Here is a 22884-nt window from a genome sequence, read left to right as displayed (position 1 = left end):
AGGAATATACAAGGATTTGAAGAAGTCATAATGATTGTGCATAGATTGTGCGTGATGATTCCTACGCTATTTCGAGTCTCATGGTCACGAACTGCATGTGCGGCGCTCTGATCGTAGCCCGTCGCCCTGTTCACCGGCCGCGCGATCACGATTCAACCATTTCCAGCCCAACGCGCACAGAATGAGCGTACCTACAAGACAAATGACTAGAGAATTTAGAAATTAGTACCCAATGACTCGCATGATCTTTATCTTGGAGAAAATGTAACACAGCCTGAGAACTTACTCGAGCCACCAGCAACCTGCCCAGATGTCCATGCCTCCTCAGCATGGAAGCTTTCTATCTTCAGAGCAAAGAGTGCAGCAATCCACGACAGCGGCGTCTAGAGACGTTTTAGTGAGCTAGGAGCTTCCGGGAATGGAATTACGTACGAATATAACGGTCACCACGGTAAAAATGGCCAGAATCTTGGACTGTTCTGATGCTTTCAAAGCATTCTCAGTGCTCGCTGAGCCTTGTGTCAATTGCAAAAGAGTGACGACCTGTCGAGGACTCAGCATTGTCCATAGTATATGTGAGGTACTGTTCAAAACTTACGGACTCTCGAACCCTCTGTGCGTCCTCTTCGAGTCTTGTCATCACGGTGTACAACCGACGTGGGGCATGGTCTGGGCGACAACTGCATTCCATTGCTAAGGTCTGGTCCTTGTGCATATCCTCCCATACTTGAGCCTGGTTCTGATAAACTCGCTTGATCATGGTCAGCTCGTTGAGGACGTCATCGATGTCCAGCAAAGATGTGGTTGCCGTTCTGAAGGAATCCAGAAACCTGTCATCGGACTTTCCAAGGTCATTTCGGAAGCTTTTGTAACAATAATCGATATCACGCGACTGCATTGGGTTCTTCTTAGCGCAGTGGCTGTAGGATGGGATGGTAGTTGACCAATAAAGACTCACAATTCTCGAAATCTCTCCAGAGAATGCGTCCTGATAAGTGAGCTGCCGTCCGAAAAGCGAGAAAGTGGGTTGATATTCCAAGCACGCCACTAAGATCTCATGCAGCAGCTTGTCCGAGCTCACATCCTCCTTTTGCATCTCGACCCGAGATCTGATATACTCCGGGGCTGAATGCATGTTGGAAGAGTCCCATTTGGCCGGAAACGCGGTGATCAGGACATCTGATGAAGATTCAGCGAAACTGAATCGATAGAGACTAGAATGCCCATATAAAAGGCCAGAGGTTGCTCCTTACTGTCAATTTTCCACAGCCAAATTTGAGGGACAACAAGGACGAATTGTCGAGAAGGTTCAGATCTGATATTCGACTTTTCGCGTCCTTCGTCAACCCATGCATTTTCCAAATCAGCTGCAGTCGTCCCCATTGGCTTTTTGAGAACTTTGGTCAATGAGTAGCCCCTACTGCGTGGTTTGAGACGTAGCTTGTCGTTGCAAATATTATGCTGCCTCGAACACGGTTCTCGTTTTGCCTGCTCATAATGAATGAAGCGAGACACAACCTGCTCAGCATTGACCATTTGCAAATCTGTGTCAGCAAGGTCACGATGAAAATAATGGTCCAGAGTTCTTGCTCGTTGGGCATTGAAGGCAGAATGAAATGATTTCATCATCTCAACATGTCTTTGTTCTTTGACGTTGAGTCCCTGGCTCTCATAAGGATCCATGGTCAATACTGATGGTCGGCCATTGTTGTTATGGACGTATGAGATGTCATTCGAGACAAATCCAGGACTCATCATGTCGATATCAATGAGTGGTATCTGCCCATAGAGGTCATTTAGCGGTGTAATGCGAGACACTCGAACAGCAAGCTGCCGCTCTGTCTAGACCTACTACTATGTCAGCGACAGAGTAATGCTGAACCTCGTGCCCTGCTTCTCCGCCGCTATAGGTGATGCTGCTTTTCCGCGGTGTCGAAGAGTCCTCGATTGTCTCCTTGGCATGTGTCAGAATGCAATGAGACAAGGCTGTACCTGGAGATTACAGAGGCATGTCGTACCTGACCCGTAACCACGGAAAGGTTTGAAACGTTGACACAGTGCTCTCGATAAAGATCCTCATTGGAAATTCCACTTGTGCTTCCTTGGTCAAATGTATCATCAATAAAAGTCAATACGTCCATACCCTCAGAACGGAGTGAGTCATAAGAATACATCAGTCTGCAGAAGTCCTGCACGACATTGCCGGTGAGCCAACTAAGATGCATGATTTCGGATCATGGATGTGACCGACCTCAACCCATTGACGCTATATAGTCCGTGGTCAGCCTCTTCTCTGTCAAGTATCGACAAGTTTTGCACTGGTATGACTCACGTTCTGCGCGGAAAAGTGAACCCACTTGGTTTCTCGCTCCTTTTCAAAAACTCTCTTGTAGCGGCCATCATATCCCTTCCTTTCAAGTTTAGGAAATGACGGATTGGAGGCGTGCCTTATTTGCCATTGTTCTTCCTCACAAGGTTGGAGTCCTTTTCGGAATCCTGATCCGAGACGATCATACATCCTTTTTATCGAGCTGACGTCGGGGAAAATTCTTTGCCTTCTGCGTCTCGGATTTCTGCTGTGCTCATTCAACGAATGCTCGGCTCTTGGCCACTCCCAGACAACGTAGACACCACTCGCATGAGTTTCTAGCAAGGCCTCTTGAGCGGGAGATGGGGGATCTGGGTTTAGTGATATTGATCGCCATCGATAGCGCCGGATCAAGTCAATAACCTCGATCTTAGTGGCCACACCAGCGGCGTCGGGCTCGACAGCGTTGCTTGGGTTGACAAAGCTTCTGCAAGTGAGTTGCGGGTTTGCACCATGCTCAAGGAGAATGAAGACTGTTTCCAGATGACCTCCATGGGCGGCAAAATGCAGTGCAGTTGCACCGCTATCTGGGACTCGCTGATCTATGTCCAATGTGATTGGCAGCGAATCGCACACAATTTGTGTTCCGGAAGCCAGTCCGCTGGCGATGTGGCGGCAATCCGTGGCTCGGGCTTGGGCAAGGATATGTGCATGGTCCAGCAATATACGGACACTGTCGATGTGCCCTTCTTCGCATGCCAGGTGCAATGGTGTCCGAGATTTTTCATCCTGAGCGTTTACATCAATGCTTGAAACACTTCGCAGATCCTTGACGATTTCGGTGTGCCCTTTTCCGCATGCCAGGTGCAGTGGTGTTTGGAGCCTTTGATCTTTGATATTAACATCGATTCTTGGAAAAGTCAGTAGATCATTGACAATGTTGATGTTCCCTTTCTCGCACGCCAAGTGCAGCGGCGTTTGAAGTCTTTCATCCCGAACGTTGACATCGATATTGGGTAGAGTAAGTAGATGCTTGACAAAGTCGGTGTTTTCAGCCTGAATTGCTATATGTAATACCGTCTCTCCGCTTTCAGTTTGCATATTTATGTTTCCGGACGGCGGTGTTGCGGCCAAGTGATTAAACACATCAATGGAACGTTGGGCGGCTGCGATATGCATCAATTGCTCTCCTTTCTTGTTTGGCATGTCTGCATCCAGTCTCGTGTGTGTGAAAAGAGGCTGGGTCAACACCATCAAGCGCCGCGCTAGTTCGCAGTGCAAGGCCGTGTTTCCGTCAATATTTTGAACATTGGCGTCCAGAGCCTTGTCCAATAGCAAATCAATGACTTCGTCATTTTTAGCTAAATGGAGTGCTGTGTCCCCATGCACATCTTTCATGTTGATATCCAGGTCGGGTTGTGCTAGAAGAACGTTCAAGGCCGGAATGTTTCCAGCTTCCGCGGCAAGGTGAAGAGGACCTCTTCTCTCTGGTGTCTTGGCATTGACAGCTCCATCTCGACAGAGCTGAAGAAAGACGCGGCTGTAATCTTTTATCTCTTTTTCCAATGACCACGTATCAGCCGTCGGCATCGCACTGTTTGCTGCATAATGCACAGCAATATAGCCGTCTGCATCCTCCGCTTGCACGTCAATTTCGGCCACGTTAAGGAGCTGCTCGACTGATGATAGTGTTCCTTGAGTGACTGCAACATGCAGAGGAGTTTGAGATTTGTGGCCGTCTCGAATGTTGACATTGATATGTGGTGATTGAAGGAGTAAGTCGAGCACGTCAACCTTGCTTTGTCGGCATACAGCGTGTAACAAGGCCTTGCCATTGACCAGCTTATTAAGATTTACATCGGGGTAATCTTGTAGAATTCCCATGAACTTGGTCCTCAGCTTTGAGGAACGCTTTCTGTTGCGGGTGTTCCATAAGGGCAGGCAATCGAGCAGTTTTGCTATTACTTCTGAATCAGAGGTTTGAGGACGGTTGCCATCATCAAATACCGATTGTGTGCTCCATTGCGTGTGAGAATTGAAGCCAGAGGTAGTCTGTGTCGCGTCATCGATGAGCGATTTCTGTGGGATCTGTCCCCAATTCATCACAGCTTGAGACGAAGCCAGAGGCTGGTCTGGCATAACAACAACGCTCTCAGACCAAAACGACGTTCCTCCGCCAAGTGCACTTTGTGGGAAAAGGGAAGAAGGCCCATGATTCGTGGTCTCAGCGTGGCGCGGGCCATCTACAGATTGTCGATTCGGGTCATTTTGAGGATTCAGCTTGTTGTCCATCGTGGGACATCCGTCACACGAGCTTCCTCGTGTGAGACAGTAAAGTAAGTTGGGATGAAGAGGGTAATTATGTGGCAAAGTAATGAAGAACGACGTGGCTGCTCTTGAGTACCTGAGGGCCGCAGATTCAAGACGTAGCCGATGCCAATCAATTCCATGCGTGGCGTCCCACTGCATATCCTATAATGCATCTGTAAGCGGCTTACAGTCGCTCATTGCTGAGCAAGGTTCCCGATTGACTGCGCTTCCACGCAGGATGCCTGAACGTGGACCTGCAGGCTCCCCACACACTTTTACCGGGCCTTTGAATTTTGCCCCCCCCCCTGCAAGAATTCGCTGGGATGTTTTTCAAGTAGGCATAGCGGACCCATTTTTACGCAAAGACCTCAAAAAACAACTTTTCACTCTTTAACAATTATTCCACAGTCTCTACGGGTTGGTCCTCTAAGAACTCGGGTACGGCCTACCGGCCTCTCGCTTACGCTCGTCCCTTCGCCCCAGCCAGCCCTATTGTAATTCAGTCTTCTTTAATTTTAAAAGGGCCGGCTGGGGCGAGGAGCAACAATGCCGATAGGCGCTGCCGAGTTCCCAAAGGACTAACCCGTATGGACTGTGTATTAAATTTGTTAAAAGTGACTTTCAAAGTCAGCACGAGCCAGTTTTGTAGTGGGTCCGCTATGCCTACTTGAAAAACATCCCAGCGAATTCTTGCAGGGGGGGGGGGCAAAATTCAAAGGCCCGCACTTTTACTGATGCAAGTCATCAGCTCCGACAGCGCATCGTCTCCACCAAGACAGAATCAGTTTTTGAGGTATAAGAGGAGCATCAATGCCAACTATTCACGCTGCAGCACAACGGCGCATGCAATGAAGAGACCCAGTGGTAGTTCCCGTTATTCAAATTATATAACTGCCTCAAGGTGAAGACGGAGATGTCAGAAACGGTGCAGATACTAAGGCAGTGTTAAACGCCGAATTCTTGAGATCAGGGGCCAGAATGGCTTTCGAAGCTGGACCGTTCCATGTCGAGCAATTGGAGCCACAGTACTCCCAAATCTGGGCTCGTTACTCACCTAAGACTTGATCACTGCACATTGAAATACGGCATGGGAAAGTGCTCCATGCGCACTCGTTCAAAGACGCGTACAGGTGTAGCAGAGTAGGGGCCGATGGCCGCTGGGCTTCCAGCTGCTACAGCTAGCAGATACTGTCCCGGAACGGACTGTCAGGGCAAACAATCATTTACGCAGGTGGTCAATCAAAGGCGACAAGTGGTTCGGGCAGCCGTCGCCGAAAGACAAGTCCAACACACAAGACCAAGTAGTCAGTTAGCTTCCTCACAACACGTGCGACGGTCAAGTGATGGCCTCGTGCAGCTTAAGCAGACAAGTCGGGGTGGCACACTCGCGCCGGAGCTGGATTGTGCGCATTGGGGCACGAATATATACGATAAAAGAGAGAAGAGCCATCAAGTACGATCACACAGTGATGAAGCCGATATCTTCTCACTCGTCCACAACGGGCTCGTTTTTCTTCTTCTTCAGCCGGACCAACTGCAACACCTCGTTCCAGAACCCCTCGGGCTTCGTCTTGAGCGCGTCCTCATAAGCATCAATGACAGGCTTGTCCCACACCAGGTCCGCCTCCTCGGGCCTCACGACCTTGGTCCTCTTGATTATCTTCCACGCCGTGTACGTTATCACAGCAACAAACACCATGAGGTAGTAGCTGAAGAAGGTGCCGACGTCCCAGTTCCCAGGAAGGAATGTCTCGTAGCCGTAGCAGAAGACGACAAAGATCTCGCCGACCAGGCCGATCCACGCGCTGTAGGGCTGGAACCAGCCCGTGTAGGGGAGTGTGTTGCGGTCGACGCCCTGGACCTTCAGGGCGCGGTAGAAGTAGATGTAGGTCAGGCACATGACGATGTAATCGATAATTTGTGCTGCCTCAGTAAGGTTGGCCAGCCACTGCACAGCCTGCGCGGTGCCGTTCGAGACCGCGAGGAAGGAGAGGAAAGGGAATATCATGGTGACGGCGAAGCACCACACAGGAATTCCAGAGCGCGTGCACTTGGCCAGGAAGCGCGGCGCCTGTCCCTCTAGCGCAAGCCCGTAGAGGGACCGCATGGAGCAGTACACATATGCGTTTCCGGCTGAGAAAATGCTGGTGACCAAAAGGGCGTTGACAAGGTGTGGGAGCACAGAAACCTGCATGTTACGCATCGCAATCACGTACGGGCTGGCTGCCGCGGTGCCGGCGCCATCGCCGGCGTTGAGGGTTGGGTCGTTATACGGCAGGATAATACCGACGCAGAGAGCTCCACCGATAAAGAAGACGCCGAAGCGCCAGTAGACCGTCTTGAAAGCCTGCTTCAGATAAGTCCGGGGGCGCTGTGCCTCGCCAGCGACCATGGCCAGGTACTCCGGGCCAACAATGGTGAAGGCCGCAGACCACAGCGCACCGAGAAAACCCTGGAAGCGGCCCAATGAGCCAGTGTGAATGTGCTCTGCAAACGAGCCCGGGTTCGCCCAGTACCGAAAGCCGAAGGCGTCGTGCTGGGGGTTGCCTCCGCACATTGTGACGAAGGTGAAGCAAAAGACGATGATGATGAGCAAGAATTTGCCGCTGGAAAGCCAGAACTCGGCCTCGCCATAGAACTTGACGGCAAAGATGTTGATCAGGGCGTAAAGGACGATACAGGCTGCACAAACGGCTGCCACAGGAATGTCATCCCGCCAGAATGTCAGTACGAGGTTGATGGCAGATATCTCGAATGGAATCATAGTGGCTTCGTATAGGAAGAAGTTCCAACCCGTCATGAAACCGAAGGCTTCATCGACCCATTTGCCCGCAAAACGGATAAAGGAGCCTACAAGCGATTGTCAGTACGCTGCTGGCTTGGATATCTGGGGGCAGAACAAGGGGCGCACTGCATACCTGAGATGGGCATATACACGGCCATCTCGGCCATGCAGTTGTTTACCAACCCAAGCAATGCCGAGTACAGGGCAAATGCGATAAGCAGCGAGCCTGGCCCGCCGTCCATCAAGCCATTGCCAATCGAGACAAACAGTGCCGTTCCGATTGAGCCTCCAATAGCAATCATCTGAATCTGGCGGTTGCCAAGGTGCCGCTGCAGGGCATCTTTATTCCCCCTGACCTCGACAACGCCCACGTCCTCATCATAGGGACCGAGACTGGTCTTCTCGTCGCTCCGAGCTGATGGGATGTCCTTATCGGAAGCCATATCTGGCGGATCGCGTGGTCCTTGGCAGAGCGCAATGCGAGACTGCGAATTTGCTGGATCAAAGGAGTGCAACGTGTGCAAGATTCCAGCCAAGGAAAGACAACACAAGACACGATTAGATCAGATCAGATCAGATCTGTGTTAAGGGAGAGGGAGACTTAGAAGGAGGTCGGATGGTTTTTTTAGCTTTAGAGACATGGCGGCGATGTGAGGGCGTCGCAACAAGATCCCAGAACCCAGCTGCAGGGAGGCAGGGAGTGGCGCCGACAGGGTGGATCCATTTGTCACCTCAACTCTATTGATACAATGCAGATTCGATCAGCATGCAAGAAAATGGCTCTTGCTGACAGGCAAATCGCCGTTGTTTGGAACAGGAAATTGGAAGCGGACGAGCGACTCGACGGGCGATAGGCGACGGCGGCGAACGGTTCGATGGCAGGGCACCTCAGACGGTGGGCTAGGTGGGGTCCCCTGTCTTGCTTCGCGTGCTAGCTGCAGGTGGGGGGCGGGGTGAGAGTCAAATATGGCGCTACAAGTACCTTGAACCTCCAGTTTCCTGGTGTCCTGACCACGAATGAGCTCGCACACAGAGATAAGCAATTCGTAACCGAGGTGGGCGGCCTTAGCGTCGGGATCCAAGGCCCAGAGGCCTTGGAAAAAACACGCACCTCTTTGTCTTTCAAACCCTCCCTGATGACGCGCGTTGTCTACTGTCCCGACGCTCTGTTCCAATATATTAATCCTGGTGCCATTCCAGAAGTACTCCTTCCTGGCGACAGAAGCTTAGTGTCACCTGTGACTGAATAGGGAAGACAGCCAATGGATGGCACATATGGGGCGCACTAGTCACCACAGGGCTGGCAATCAATCCACGAGGTGAGGGGTGGACAGTAGATAATACCCACTGTGAGCTTGTTTGCTGTGTGGATTTGATGTCCGAGGTCAAGCAGAGCTACTGAAAATGTCCATATTCAGTCCAAGCCGTGCTGTTTACTGGATCCTGACCACACGCGTTGGTATTAGTTACAACAACGATGCTTCGTCCGTACAGTACATGAACGTCGGCTACTCCACTTGCAATGCCCCTCGGCTTTTCCGCAACGAAAGGCCCGGCCCGACTTCAAATGTTACCCCCAGAGTAGTTTCTCGACAGACTTAGCTCCAGCCACACTCCTGACCATCACACAGTCTTCGACATGTTCTACGAACCAGGGAAAACAGATCACGGTCTGGACCATGACCCTTTCAAGGTAGGGACAAACCCTCTAGCCCGTGACGGAGCCTGCGTCTCTAATCAACCCCAAGGCGTGCGTTGTCCCTCGGCCCATAGGATGGATCAGCACGACCTCACCCTCGGGCGTGCACAATCTCGCTCCTTACTCGCAGTTCAACAATCTCACCTTTGACCCTCCGTATGTCATGTTCTCCGCCAACCAGACACCCTCCAACCGCCGTAAGGATACGGTAGCCAACGTCGAGGCCACAGGTCGCTTCGTCTGGAACCTAGCGACATGGGATCTGCGCGAGGCCGTCAACACGACCGCCGAGCAGGTTCCAGCAGACGTTGACGAGTTTGCCCGGGCTGGGCTAGAGAAGGAGTTCACCACAGCACTCAAGGACCCTCAGCTTCCCATGGTCAAGGCGAGCCCGGTCAAGTTTGAGTGTGTCTACCACACCACTCTGCGACTGCCCGGCAACCCACCCATGGGTAGCGTTGATGTGGTTATTGGGCGTGTGATCGCTGTCCACATTGCCGATGATGTGCTGACGGATGGGATCCTGGATGTGCGGAAGACGCAACCTATTGCAAGGTGCGGTTACTACCAGTATGCGGTAATTAGAGAGACATTTGATATGATAATACCGAGCAGTGGAGAGTGGAGTGAGGATATTCTAGGCGGCCTGGAAGGGAGTTCGAAGAAGAATAAGGCGATCGGCGAGAGAGTATTGGCAATGCAGGGAGAAAATTCTCGGCATTGACAACGGGATTGCAACCCGCCTGAAAATCAGATGTGAGGGCGTGGGACTGAATGCCAGCGGGGCCCTCTGGGCTTGGACCTACAGGGCCCTTATCGATAGGATTATCTTATCAACCCACCGCCGTACTGTAAATAGCTTCTAGGGCACGCGCGCAGCTAATATTGCCGTCGCCTCTCTTTTCGTTAGGCGAACCTTAACAGAACTCAACAATTTTCTACAGACAAATCGAGCCTCCATGCCGTGACGACGTAAGGACCGTGTCAGGCATTGACAATGGCATTGCAAAACGCCTGGAAATCGGAGGCCAAATCGACTTGATGCGCAGACAGCCTCAGTGGGTCCCAAACTTGTCCACAGCCCGCTCGCTGTAGAACAATCCTGAATCACTAATCAAGCCTGTCAGAAATGTGCCAACATATGTACCTGGATAAGCTAGTTTGAATCTCGCACCATGATTTAGTCACACAAGCAGCCCTCATTCCATATCTTCTGGATGTCCATTCTCCCTTGTGACTATCCAGGATGTGCCGTTTAGGGATGACTATCATCCACACAGCAGAGCTCACTTGATACGTGGCATTCAGACACGACTTGTGACTTATATAATAGAGCATAGCACGATTATGAGAGCGGAAAGCTTCAACAATGGGTCAAATCATTCAGGTCAAATCATTCGCTCTTTGGACGGTAATATTCCTCCGTGTGCATGTGACTAGCCTGTGAACATGGTTCACTGCGTTTCTCCAGGAGCGGATGATCACTTACTTTCTTTTTATGACTTGAAAAACGACTTGTGCATGAGTAATGGTCTTAGGTGAACCACAATAAAACTTGGGGCTATAAAAAGACAGGATTTCTTCAGCAGTCGGATCTGCTTTTTTGTGAGATACGACTCTTTCGTCCCATGAGAAGCAAAGAAATCTCATCATATCGACACTCAGCCCGAAAAAAAAGCAAAATCACCAATATTGCACACAATTGATTCACCTAAAATCTTCAATTAATAAACATCTACAGAGAAGCTCTGTCAGACATCTCAGAATATCTCCAGCAATATGCACACCAACATGGCAGACCCAAGGGCCGGTAGCGGCTCTAGTAAGATTGGCTACACCGTCAACCTGAGCCAATCCGAGGTTGCCGAAATCGAAACTGCCAGAGAGACCTTCAAGGCAACTGAGGCTCAGAGTTACAACGTCTCCGCCGAAACATTCCCTCTCCCCACCGTTGGTCCACGTCTCGAGGCTATCGCCCGCAACCTCCACGAGGGCACGGGATTTGCCCTACTCCATGGTCTAGACCCTGCCAAATACTCAAATGAGGATAACATAACTATGTTCCTGGGTCTAGGTAGCCACATTGGGTCTCAGCGTGGTAAGTAATGATCAGCGTGTCCCAGAGTAAAATCGATTTGGAAGCTAACTCGCGAGATAGGTGCTCAGAACAAGAATCGTGACATGATTTCTCATATTACTGATGCTAAGGAGTGGCAGAATGTAAGTACACAGATGTTTCCGAGTCCTATACTATGTTAAGAATACTGCATTGAATCTGGATGATGTCTTGAATCCAGCGACTGCCCCAGGGGCTCCTGCCACCACTCAAAAACAACTCATCGGCTGCCTAGAACGCGCCATGAAGGAAGAATATCACTCATCACGTAGAATTGCCCTCGCTTCCGGAGATAAAGGGGCATTTCGACGCCTATGACTGCGGAGCCTTGAACAAAAGTACTGATCTTCTTGTAGGTGCCACCGGAAAAGCGCCACGGAATCCACACCAATTCGGCGTTGCCTTTCCATACCGATATGGGCTGTGAGATACTCGTCCTACAGTACCGACGGATTGCTGCTGAGGGAGGTGCTACATCACTTGCTTCAGCTGCAGCAATATACAACGATCTCCTTAAGCAGCCTGAAATCCTCAAGACTCTGGAGGCTGCAGAATGGCCAGTCCAGCTTGGCGCTAATCCCCTTCGCATGGCAACAATGCCTCTGATTGCTCATCATCGAGGTCATGTCATCAGTAAGCTCTCAGACTTCCTCCGTTTTGGTAGAACATCTCTGACCCATGTATCCACAGTCTCTGCTGACCCAGGTCGTCTCGGCCTTCACCCTGCAACGGCTGAGAAGCGGTCCGAAGGCTGTTACCTTACTGAGCTACAGCTACGCGCTCTCAAGGTCCTCAACGATCTCGCTGAGAAGCATGCCGTTCCCATCCCGGCCCAAGCTGGTGATATCCTGTTTATCAACAACCTCAGCATGCTTCACAAGCGGGACTCGTACGTCGACGCGGACGCCAAGGGAGCCGAGGAGGGAAGCCCGGCCATGGTCACGAATGGGATCGAGGAGGACACCATGCGGCGCTGGCTCACTCGTTTGTGGTTGCGGAATGAATCTTTGAGCTGGGAGATCCCCGAGGACATGAAGATACCGTGGCAGGCGGCTTACGGCAGTGTTGGCCGGCTTATCCCCCCGAAATACGAGATTAACCCTCTAAAGCCGTACAACCCGCCGAAGTACACTGCTGGTACTGCCGCTTGGCTGATCGAGGATGACGATGCCCAAATGGAGTAGCCTAAGAGATAGATGGACTATCAACTAGCTTCTGGAAGCTGGTCCTGACACAAAGCAAATAGTGCAGTGATAGTAATTTCAGACCTATTGAGACTTGTTGCCAAATTTCTGTCCGTTCGAAAATGATCGTGATAAGTCACTATGATGTTGTTCGGTTCCCACACGTGTTTACAGAGACTCGGGCCGTAATTAATATAAACCTGTGAAATCACAAGACTAAGTAGCAAACTAATTATTCGCTAAATGGCGTGAATCTCTCCAAGAACGCCTTGGCCTGCTCCGTTTCCCCCTCCAAAACCATCTTGTGCTTCTCACTCCTGACGCGGATAACACATTCGAACGGCTGAGGCCTGATGTTGAACCCTTCCGTATACTTGAACGTGTCATACAAGCGACCTGGAATAGGCTTGATATCGTACGCCCAAAGCAGCTTAGCCAATGCGATGTACAGTGAGTTCGTGGCCAAATTTGCGCCGGGGCAAATGCGTCGCCCCCAGCCGAAAGATGAGTGCCCGCTCTTTGAGGGATGGGCCTTTCCTCCAAGCTCAAGGTCGTGCTTCTCGCTAATTTGGATAGTGGTCGTGGCAGTTTGCTTAAGTCTGGCATTGATGTTCCCGTCTAGGAAACGCAATGGGTTAAAGTGATGCGGATTAGGATAATACTCCTCGTTCAAATTGATTGCCCATGAATTACCCAACACAGTCGTGCCTGCTGGAATGTAGTAGCCTTCATAGTGGTCATCTTCTGTCGAAGCATGAGGCGTGCCGCCTAGGACGGCGACCGGCCTCCACCGCAGGACTTCCTTGACCAGTGCTCTGATATAAGGGAGGTTCGCCTCATCCTCGAACGTCGGTGTGCGGTCTTGGCCGATGACAGCGTCTAGCTCGGCGTGCGCTGCCTCAAGAGTTTCCGGGTGAGTAATCAGGGCCAAAAAGGCGGTACACATGGATGATGCTGTGGTATCTGACCCAGCGCCGAACAGGGAGGCCGGGACGAAGGAGAAGTCGCGATCTGAGAGTGGGATGTTCTCCGTCTGTCGCATCTCCAGTAGCATCTTGCATAGCGAATCTGGCAGCTTTTCTTGTGAAGACTCTTTCTCAGCCTTAGCAATGTCTCCCTTAACGACATTGACCAAATCCATATTCGCAGCAGCCTCTCTTCGCCCGTGCTCCTTGATATCCCTCTTCCATGGTGCCAATATGTCAGGGACATACTTCAAAGCTGGGATCGTCTCGACCAAATACTTGCCAGGGACATTCAGCGATGCAGAGTAATGCATGAACTCGAACCTCTGACCAATGACCTTGGCGTGAAGCGAATCAATTCGATGCCCGTACGCCACGCAGAATACCACGCTCGACGTGAAAGTCTCGATGAGCTTGACATAGTCATTCGGGCGGCTCAAGAGCCCGTATGCAAGCCGGGATGCCTCGGCCTCCTGGACCGGTTTATACAGCCGCAACGCCTTGGGCGTGAGGGCGAGATGAAGAAGTCTCCGGCGGACGCTCCACTCCTTTCCATAGGGCTTCACGAGAACGCTTGCGCCGTCCCAGAGCAGCTCGCCCATTGCTACCATCCGTGGACGGCTGGAGTACTTGCTGCTCCGCGATTCCATGAGCTCGGTAGCAATGACCGGGTCGGAGATGATGACAGTGGGGCGGCGGCCTATCCAGATGGTGTAGATTGGGCCGTACTTCTTCGACCATTCTTGGAACTGCACCCATGGCTTCGACTGAGGGAGCTGCAGCTTGTTGCCGATGAAGGGTAAAGGCGTAGGGCCGGGTGGCATTCGGAGCCAGGTCACAATGTCATAGAGGAGAGTGACGGCTGGCAGGGCAATCAGGAGCGATAGCCAGACGTAGAGCGGCCATGTTGACGGATGAATAGAGACATCTGCCATGTTGCCTCGTGTCCTGCCCAATGTCTGAAAAAGGAACGAGTTTACAGAGTATGAAGAGTAAGTAACGAAGCGATGGAGAGAGTACTGCACGCACGACCGGGCGAAAGACGCCCTTTTTCAACTTTGACGAGCCTCGATGTTTGCGGAGAATCGACGAGCCGTTGAACCAGAACTGAGGTTTGACGAACTAAGTGCTCGCTAGGAGCAGCTTCGTCCACCTGACTTAGGCCAGTCCTGCGGCACTCGGCAATTGGGACTTTGTCTTCTCCAGTTGAGCTGGGGAAAGCTTTTCCCCGCAAAACCCCCACAAAACCAATTCCACTACCCCAGACCCACCACGACGACGCCTAGCGGTAAATCCCCGGATCCTCTCCAATGTCAAAACACCACACATGCCCGTGAGACAGCGCTAAATCTGTGTGGCTTGCGTTTTGATGCTAAAGATGCCTTGCTGTGGGCACAAATTTGGGTCTTTACTACTCTTGACTCATAATTCAATGGGATTACCGGCACTACATCATCTTGGCTACGCCTTTGGAATCCAGCACTCTTGAAGGCCTCGGCTCCTACGCGTTCAATTGTGGCACTTCACTCCATCTCGTCTCCATTATAACATAATCAGAAGGTTCAATCAGCAGGATTCCGAAATATTTGCTGTTGCCAAGTCTGGTAGCGCATGGGCTACTTCATCTTGAACCAAATTTGGACAGAGCCATTTTCAGCGCAAGACCATATTCGTAAGCATGGGATGTTCTGTGGGCGCTGGAATACATCATTTCATCAGGAAGGACAGCATTGATTGCGATATATGAAGTCATATTGCGATGTATGTAACAATGAATGACTCCTACTGATATTCCCAAGTGGTATCCATCCTATTCCTTTGCCAACTACAAATCAAGTATTGTTTTTGTACACCCCATAAATCAACTTCAACCGTCCAAATAGTTTTACACGCGATCCAGCTTCCCAAAGAAATGATTTTCGAGATCGCCACAAAAGAAATGGGTAAAAAGAGTGTATCGTCTCTCACACAGCAAGAGATCACAGAGGCACAGCGCCCTCACCACTCCCCCTATTCTTCCAACCCCCAAAATAATCAATCTCTTTCTAGACAAACTAGAAAGCCTGTCCCAGCACCGGTTCCTGCAGCATAGTCCCATCAGGTCCAGTGACGATCTCAAACTCCTGTGACTTCCCACTGACTCCAGCAAGGCTGAACGTAGGGCCCATGTTGACCTTCATGATCGTGGCAGAGGACGGCTGGGGCGGCGACTTGAACGAGGACGCGGCAGAGCTCGAGCTGTCGGAGGTGTTCTGGCGTCGCGGCGGCCGGGGCGGGGGGACATTGACCGTCTTGACCTGGCCGGTCTTGACACGCCGCAGGGCCGCCGGGACGGAGGGCAGGGACTTGTCCTTCTTCGCGGCGGCAGTCTGGGCATCGCTTTGTGAGGCCGACTGCGCTGCGACCCTGGCCTGGATCTGGGTCTGCACTTGGGCTTTTGCGTCGGCCTGCGCCTGTGCCTGAACCTTGACCTGGTATGCTTGCGCCTTTGACTCGGCGGCGAACATCCTCTCGAAGGCAGCGGCTGCGATCTCCTCATCATCGGCATCGTTGGGGAATAGCCTCAACACCGGTGGCTTGTTGCTCTGTGGGTGAGGAGTCTTGGGTCGCGGTGGGCTTTCCACTAGGCCTTTTCCTTTGGCGATAGAGACAGCGTTGAGAGTGGCAGCTCCCTTGTTTGGGGGAAAGGGAACCAGGCGCTGTCTGAATGGCTCGACACTGTCATCGACTTGGCCCAGGCCGAGACTGTCCTTCTGCAGGACGGGAGGGCTGATGGTGGGCCGCCAAACCGATGGAGAGTCGGACCTGTCACTGCTTGACCCCCCTGTGGGACGACGACGAGGTCTCCGACCACGCTCCGGGGAGTCAGAAGCCGCTGTAGAGCGAGTCCCGGTGCGGTCAATCCCAATACTCCTCAGGGCCGCGTTTGCTAGGGTGTCTGCAACGCTGTCTTGAGGAGGAGAGCGGGTCGCGCTTGCTTGCCTCTGAGGCCTGTGGCCTGTCTTGATAGCGGCTCTACTGGCATATGAAGAAGCTGTTGTTATAGATGCATTTGAGGCCTGGCGAGATGGCTGACTTGGGCGACCGGTCCCATTGCTTGAAGCAGACGATGCGGAGCCTGAACGGAATCTCTCAGCCGTGGGAGGTCTCGCCTCCATCGCGGCGGCATTTGCAGCCCTAGCCTTTTCACGGATAGAGTCCAACTCTCGACGGCTGCCGTCTCCGGGAGGAGTAGTTCGCAGTGCGCCATCCATTCGAATCTGTGGAGGCGACCGACTTGACTCTCGACTAGAAGGTGGTGTAAGAGTAGCAGGTTGCGGGACAGGGAGTGGTTTAGGAAGGTTTAGCTCCCGCGTGGGAGGAACATAGGTAGTCGCTGGGAGCGTGTATTCACCGTTCGAAGACTCAGCAGCCTTCGAGGCTTTGGATTTGGTGATGATGGACTCAGTAGCTGCCCGTTGGACCTGCATGCGTGTGGTCTTGAGCGGCGGCGGAACCACGTCAGCTGGCAAGTCATCCTCAGCCGTGTGGTGTCTGGGAAGACGCGAATATTTCCTAGTAACGGCGTCATAGTGAGGCGCCGGAAGAACTGAACGACGGGAATGAGCGATCTCCAGCAGAGGCTGATCATAGACCACAGGTATTTCTGCACACATGGGACACGGCAGCGACACCCAGAACTTGCCAGCCTGGTCCGCCGTGGAGGCTTCTTCTTGCTCGTGAGGAGCGCACCAATTCTTTAGATTGGCTTTGGCGCTACATTTCTCACGACGGATGAGATAGTGCCTCTCTGGCTCATCGCAGCGGTCGTAGCCGAGGTAGGTGAACTTGCACATTCCTTTTCGTTGTCGACGAGTTGTGATTCTTCGTCAAAAGGCTCTTCGATAGAGCAGAGTTTGGTTGAGCAGGGGCTGATAGGAAACGATTGAGGTTGAGAATCAAACTCTGTTGTTACTGCTGGAGGGCTGAGTGGACCTTCTCTCCGCAGTGAACTCTTGACACGGGGCATTGGGAGGTGAGTGAACGAAGGAAAGAATGTTTCGGTGGGTCGAGTGGTCTGGTGGTGTTGTCCTGGAAATGTTTCTACCACTTGGGTATTATACTTCGAGAAACACTTGCCTCTCGATCACCCTTGCAGATCAAACCGTACGGTCTGGGTGGATAGGGCGTGGCTAGATACTTGGCTTGGCCGGCCTAGCGAGCACGCAAGCGTTACCGATGCGGTCGCCGCTGGGTGTGAAGCGGAGAATCAAACCAGACGAGGGCACAATGAGCGACCTTACGGGATTGTATGACCGTAGCGTCCAACCGAAACGGGAAGAGAGAGAAAAGGAAACTTGTTCAACCTGCTGTCTCTGTGTATCGACAGGCCTGGCCGGAAAATAAGAGTGGATCTATGAGACCAGGCAACGTACTGGGCCTTGAAGCTCAAACGGCTGGTGCCGGAAGAAGAGGCCGTATTTTTGAGCAAGAGAGGGAAGTATTGGACATCAGGGGCCGAGAGACTGCTGGTCTCCTGCCGGGACCACGGAGCCCGGCTATTCATATGGTCGACCTCAGTCAGTCCCGGTTTGAGGCTCTCGGTCATGGACCGCAAAAAACGTGAGCATTCCGTTTCAAAGCGGGTGGGTAGGGCTGCTTGAAGCCAGTATTGATGACGATGTGGTCTGAAAGCGGCCACGGCAGTGTCAGCCCCTGCACTAACAGAGGCTGCGCGTGGCTTTGCCGCTCGGCTGTTAGTGGCCGGTCTGAGAGTGGCCAAACCGTCCCCAGACCCGACCTGGCCGCTTCGCGGGCTCGAAACTCCACTGCCAATGGAATGTCCCAAACACCAGCAGTTATTATTAGAATCGTTCGTTAGAATGATGCCAAGGACTTTCAAAAGTTGAATTCTGCTTTTTATCATCAGTATCGCCCCAAGAATATTGGTTTGATCGTTCGTGAAGATGAATGATACCCACCTGTTCACGACGAGGGGCTTACCGGCCTCACTCAATTTGCCCCAAACAATTCTTGAGCGTTGAAATCTTTTCCCATCTCGTTTGGGTCCAACCAAACGGTCATACGGCTCGGTCTCGATTGAGTGAAAATGATGATGGATCACACAGCCACGGTCGCGTGGTTCCCGGACGCAACGGCGGAGTCTTTGCCTCCGATGATGCTTGAGACCGATCCTCGACTTTTGTGTCAGCATCTCGAAGACTCCTCAGCCTCCATTATCTCAAATGGTAGCCAGTGTCCCATCTACAAGTACAGCAACACTTTGGCGTACAAACCAGTCTGCAGGAAGCGAGAGACAAAACTCATGTTGATTGCTGGCGACCTCACCCTCGGTGTTGTTAGCAAGGTCGGAGTGGTCGATGACATGAGCTCACAGTGGTATCAGAAGGGCGCGTTGATGGAGCTGGGATATCCCATTGACGTGTCTAAGATCCTCCCAGCTGAGCGCGTCTCGATCGCGAAGCACATGTTGGTAGTGGTGACGGCTTTACATCGCAAAGGTATACTGCACGGCGATATTAGACCGGAGAAATTTGTTAAGGAGCCAGGGAGTGACGCTCTCAAGATAGTAGACTTCTCGTCAGCACGGATGATAGATGACAGCGACCTCAGCACATGGCCGGGGGAATCACCAACAGCGGAGTACACGTCACCAGATCGATCCTACGATGGAGCAGCTTCGACACCATTCGACGACTACTACGCCCTAGCCGTCTCAATATGGTCCATTTTTTCTGGGAAGCGGCCCATGGCTGGACTGTTCAACTCCAACGAAGGACATGTCCCTGACATCGGCAAGATCACCGACGACGAGTTGTTCTGCAGCGTGGTTGACGTCCTGGAAGAGGGAGGGCTTCACTTGGATGCCCCGGTCACACTGGCTCGGCGTAATTCCATGAGCATCGATCCCAGCAACCGGACCGTCTCATTTCCTTTGAGTCTTTTTGGCGCTGATCCCGACGACTTGGATGATCAGAACGGTGTTAAGTCGAAACCTCGGTTTTGTCCACACTGTTTTGAGATAGCGATGTCGAACGCGGATAAGATCACCGGCAAGACCCCCAAGCCAGCTGTCGACTACCCAGAGTTTTGCCATTTGCGTAAAGCCACACATGACGTGGGGGCTGCAAGCGACTACGCACTGCAGTGGCTTCAAGGCCAAGAGATGGAAGTAGAGGTCGAGAATCCACCATACCCTGAAGCCACGTTACGACCACACTCCAACGAGGGCCATCTCAGAGCCAGATCACCCGCGCGGAACTCAAGCCTAAGGGTGGACACGAGCATGGACCAGGAAGTCGAAAAGCCTCTGTGGTCAGGCGTGAGCGCGGCCACGATCACGGCGGCTGATCAAGCTTCAAGAAGAGACCGGTCCAACACGGCGCGCGGCCCTTTGCCTGCAGCGCCTTCGGCGTCAGACGAAGGGTACGAGTCGTTGGGATGGACAAGTAGCGGGACCAACGAGCTGCAGCCCAAGCAACGGTCTCGAGGGCTGAGCTTCCAGAGGACTATGAGCGCGTGGTCAGAATCATCCGTAGGTTCTACAACCGACGGTGACAGCGAATCGAGGGGAAACGGTGAGACGGACGACTCACGATCGAATTGCTCCTCGGCACCGCTCACACCTATGCCACTCAACATCAAGCGGCTGCAGGTCACATCAAGCTTTGAGAGCGTGGTTCTGTCTGAGGCGGAGGCTGATGGAAACGGGAGGGGCCGGTAGCTTTGGCCGTAATATGTAGCGGCCATGTTGGGTGGGGTGTGAGATTGAAAAGCTGACCAGTGTCAGCAAGACGATGAGTAATCTAGCATATTCTGGCGTTGGCAAGGGAAAAGGCGCGAAGACGTTCCAGGGATTAGAGGGTACTTGAAACACCAGACAATCGGTTCAAATACCAGACCAAGACGAGCAAGCATCGTTGTGCTCCCGTTGTGAGGACCGCGTGAACGCGACCATTTCCACGTGGGCGGCCGAAAAATGGTGAGCTTTGATCGTTTGAGCCGCACACCCTAAATATAGGTCAGATGGAACCGGTTACCGACCCGGAATTTGGACCTGGCCTTCTCTGCGCCCTTCTGAACCGGTGGCTGAGCTGGGGCTGATAGGACCTTGCGGCGCAGTCCCGGAGAGCAAATGCGGCCCCGAGGGCAGGTCCTCCGGAGCCTGCCAGCCTAGATAGCTTTACACCCAGGTAGCATCCTGCTTACATATGAACTCATCTAACATACCTAGGTACCCGGGTATCTCGCACATGTCGGAATTCCCTGTAGCGTCTTCTAATCACTATTAACTAGTCAGAACGGAACTCTTTGACCATGTAACTCAACTACAGTCAAATACCATAACAAGTCAGCTGTGATTTATTGGTTCCTCGTTAACTGTCCAGGAGAAGGGACCTACCAGCCTGGAGGGGCTCCCAAGCGGATTCAGATGATGTTGCAGCACCCCTGTTTAATCTATTAATCTATGCTTGCCGCGGGATCCACTCACACCCCCTGCTACGGCGGAAAATACTGATCAAACCCTCAACTTAGAGAGGCCTCGTCAGACACTACTTAGTCTACAACCTCAACGTCTTCGAATCAGCCGCCCGACGCCGAGGAAGCATCTGCCGCCAAGTTGATAGATCTGTTACAGCGGCGAGGTGCGAAAGACATTGCAACGATGGATACAGCTCACAAGAAGTACAGCAAAGACATGCTCTCTGACAAGGATCTCGAGCGTCTCACAATTACTGTAAGAGGTGAGGATGGGGAAGAAGAACGGATCATGGAGCTTGAGAAGGAAGAACAACGGAAGATTCACAAAAAGTACAAGAGCCACCAATTCAAGACAAAATGGGAGCCTCTCAGTCCCGAAGCACCACTGAACGAAGAATGGTTCATTGCGAACCCGGATGTTCTCTCTGAGGACGACTCTGGGTATCTCTGCGAGATGTGCCGGCACCTTGACTTCGACATTCTGTTGAAACAACACGGGCTTCCTAGTAATAACAGCCCTTCGCTTCCCACACAGATCGAGCTTAACGGTGTGGGAAATGTCATGAATGTCGAAAATAGCTGTGCATTTTGCACACTATTAAGACAGAAAATCGTTCACGACGGAATCTTACCCCCAGGGACGGCAGATGATTCAAAGGACAGCCGCTTCTCCATCAACGTAATCGACGAGGGTCCCGAATATGCTCTCAGGCTAGAGGTTTAACTCGGGAGTCGATCGGGAACTGCAAGGCGATTCGTGATACACAGAGTTGAAGAAGAGCCGAAAAAGCCTCTGGGCGGAAGATTGGTGCAGAAGGAGCGAGCTGACATGAATCGGTTGAGGGAGTGGCTCCAGATTTGTGAGGCAACTCACCGGTCCTCTGATGAAAGTCATGAACTTGGTTTGACCTCGCTGCGGGTAATAAATAAGAGAAAACCTTGATTAGCTTGCTTAGCTATTAAAACTCCTAATTCCTCCTAAAGGGAGGAAAGGCTTTAATTATAAAGCTATAACTACTATTGCCTTATAGGCAATAGATACCTTTTTATAAAGTAGAGAATAAGTGAATATTTTAGAGTATATTTTTAACTTTTTCCTTAACTTTAAAAACTTTTATAAGTTTTGCTTCCTTTATATTTTTTAAATTCTTCCTTAGTTACTTTCTTTAAATTACTTTATAGATTACTGCTTAATTAAATATTAATTAATTTTATTAACTTTATTAGCTTATAGTGCTTATTTTAAAAAAAAGTTTTAATAAAAATATTAATAATATTAAACTTAGTATTTATATAATATATAATAATATTTTTAATTTTTATTATATACTTTTAAATAAAATAATAATAAATATTAATATATTTAGTTTTACTGTAAATATATGGATTTTAAGTAATTATAATTGCTATATTATTATTAATATATATAAGTATAGTATTTATTGTAAACTTTAAAAAATTGAAAAAATTTATAAATCCTTTAACTTAAATTAGCTCTTTAGCTAATTTAGCTATAGTAATATACTTAATATAAGTTATTAATAAAGTTATTATTTTTTATTATTATAAATATTATAAAATTAGTGCTTTTTTAAAGATAATAACTTATTTAGTAGTAAATTATTTAGTATTAAAATATTTAGTAAAATTAAAATTAGTAAATGCTATTAAATTTGTAAATTTTCTTTTATATTTAATACTAATATTAGGAAATTTAAAAAAATATTTATATATATAATTTAGAGTTTTATTATAATTCCTTAATAAAGTAAAATTATATTAAAAGTAAAGTTAATTTATAAATATAATATTTAGCTGTATTTATAATATAAAAAAGTTAAGATATTTACTTTATTTTTAGTATTTTTGTAAAAACTTTAAATTAATTAAGTTTTAATTCTTTTATAGTATAACTTTGAATAAAAGCGGAATTGCTTTTTTAAGTAGCTTTTACTATTTAAAATGCTTAAGTATATAAATAATATAATAAGCTTGGTATAATATAATTTTATTAAACTTTTATTAAACTTATACT

The 22884-nt window shown here is 50.3% G+C and overlaps 7 protein-coding genes across 7 annotated transcripts; 3 read left to right on the top strand and 4 right to left on the bottom strand.

The window, feature by feature from the left end:
- Positions 1-84: 84 nt before the first annotated feature.
- On the bottom strand, positions 85-4600 carry J7T55_003813 (uncharacterized protein; the record flags this gene model as incomplete). The annotated part of the gene is made up of 9 exons (XM_053143160.1): positions 85-206; positions 287-383; positions 433-543; positions 599-1179; positions 1254-1779; positions 1853-1954; positions 2019-2189; positions 2333-2411; positions 2517-4600. 9 exons carry the CDS (start codon positions 4598-4600, stop codon positions 85-87), a joined length of 3873 nt encoding a protein of 1290 aa, XP_052994058.1.
- Positions 4601-6104: 1504 nt separating this feature from the next.
- Positions 6105-7846, bottom strand: J7T55_003812 (ral permease agp2; the record flags this gene model as incomplete). Its single annotated transcript, XM_053143159.1, has 2 exons — positions 6105-7468; positions 7537-7846. The coding sequence occupies 2 exons, from the start codon at positions 7844-7846 to the stop codon at positions 6105-6107; spliced, it is 1674 nt and encodes a 557-aa protein (XP_052994057.1).
- Positions 7847-9042: 1196 nt separating this feature from the next.
- J7T55_003811 (uncharacterized protein) lies at positions 9043-10197 on the top strand (the record flags this gene model as incomplete). Its single annotated transcript, XM_053143158.1, has 3 exons — positions 9043-9096; positions 9152-9657; positions 10047-10197. The coding sequence occupies 3 exons, from the start codon at positions 9043-9045 to the stop codon at positions 10195-10197; spliced, it is 711 nt and encodes a 236-aa protein (XP_052994056.1).
- A 684-nt stretch (positions 10198-10881) lies between these two features.
- J7T55_003810 (taurine catabolism dioxygenase) lies at positions 10882-12402 on the top strand (the record flags this gene model as incomplete). Its single annotated transcript, XM_053143157.1, has 4 exons — positions 10882-11200; positions 11261-11322; positions 11575-11851; positions 11909-12402. 4 exons carry the CDS (start codon positions 10882-10884, stop codon positions 12400-12402), a joined length of 1152 nt encoding a protein of 383 aa, XP_052994055.1.
- A 232-nt stretch (positions 12403-12634) lies between these two features.
- On the bottom strand, positions 12635-14302 carry J7T55_003809 (flavonoid 3-hydroxylase; the record flags this gene model as incomplete). Its single annotated transcript, XM_053143156.1, has 1 exon — positions 12635-14302. The coding sequence occupies one exon, from the start codon at positions 14300-14302 to the stop codon at positions 12635-12637; it is 1668 nt and encodes a 555-aa protein (XP_052994054.1).
- A 1119-nt stretch (positions 14303-15421) lies between these two features.
- J7T55_003808 (uncharacterized protein) lies at positions 15422-17203 on the bottom strand (the record flags this gene model as incomplete). The annotated part of the gene is made up of 1 exon (XM_053143155.1): positions 15422-17203. The coding sequence occupies one exon, from the start codon at positions 17201-17203 to the stop codon at positions 15422-15424; it is 1782 nt and encodes a 593-aa protein (XP_052994053.1).
- Positions 17204-18456: 1253 nt separating this feature from the next.
- J7T55_003807 (uncharacterized protein) lies at positions 18457-21573 on the top strand (the record flags this gene model as incomplete). Its single annotated transcript, XM_053143154.1, has 5 exons — positions 18457-20087; positions 20248-20349; positions 20475-20520; positions 20956-21397; positions 21488-21573. 5 exons carry the CDS (start codon positions 18457-18459, stop codon positions 21571-21573), a joined length of 2307 nt encoding a protein of 768 aa, XP_052994052.1.
- Between the last annotated feature and the right edge of the window lie 1311 nt (positions 21574-22884).

Source organism: Diaporthe amygdali, assembly GCF_026229845.1.
Source record: "Diaporthe amygdali strain CAA958 chromosome Unknown NODE_13_length_1014660_cov_65_381101, whole genome shotgun sequence".
Classification (NCBI taxonomy): domain Eukaryota; kingdom Fungi; phylum Ascomycota; class Sordariomycetes; order Diaporthales; family Diaporthaceae; genus Diaporthe; species Diaporthe amygdali.
Note: the sequence above shows the minus strand (reverse complement) of the source record. Positions and strands in the feature narration are given on the sequence as shown.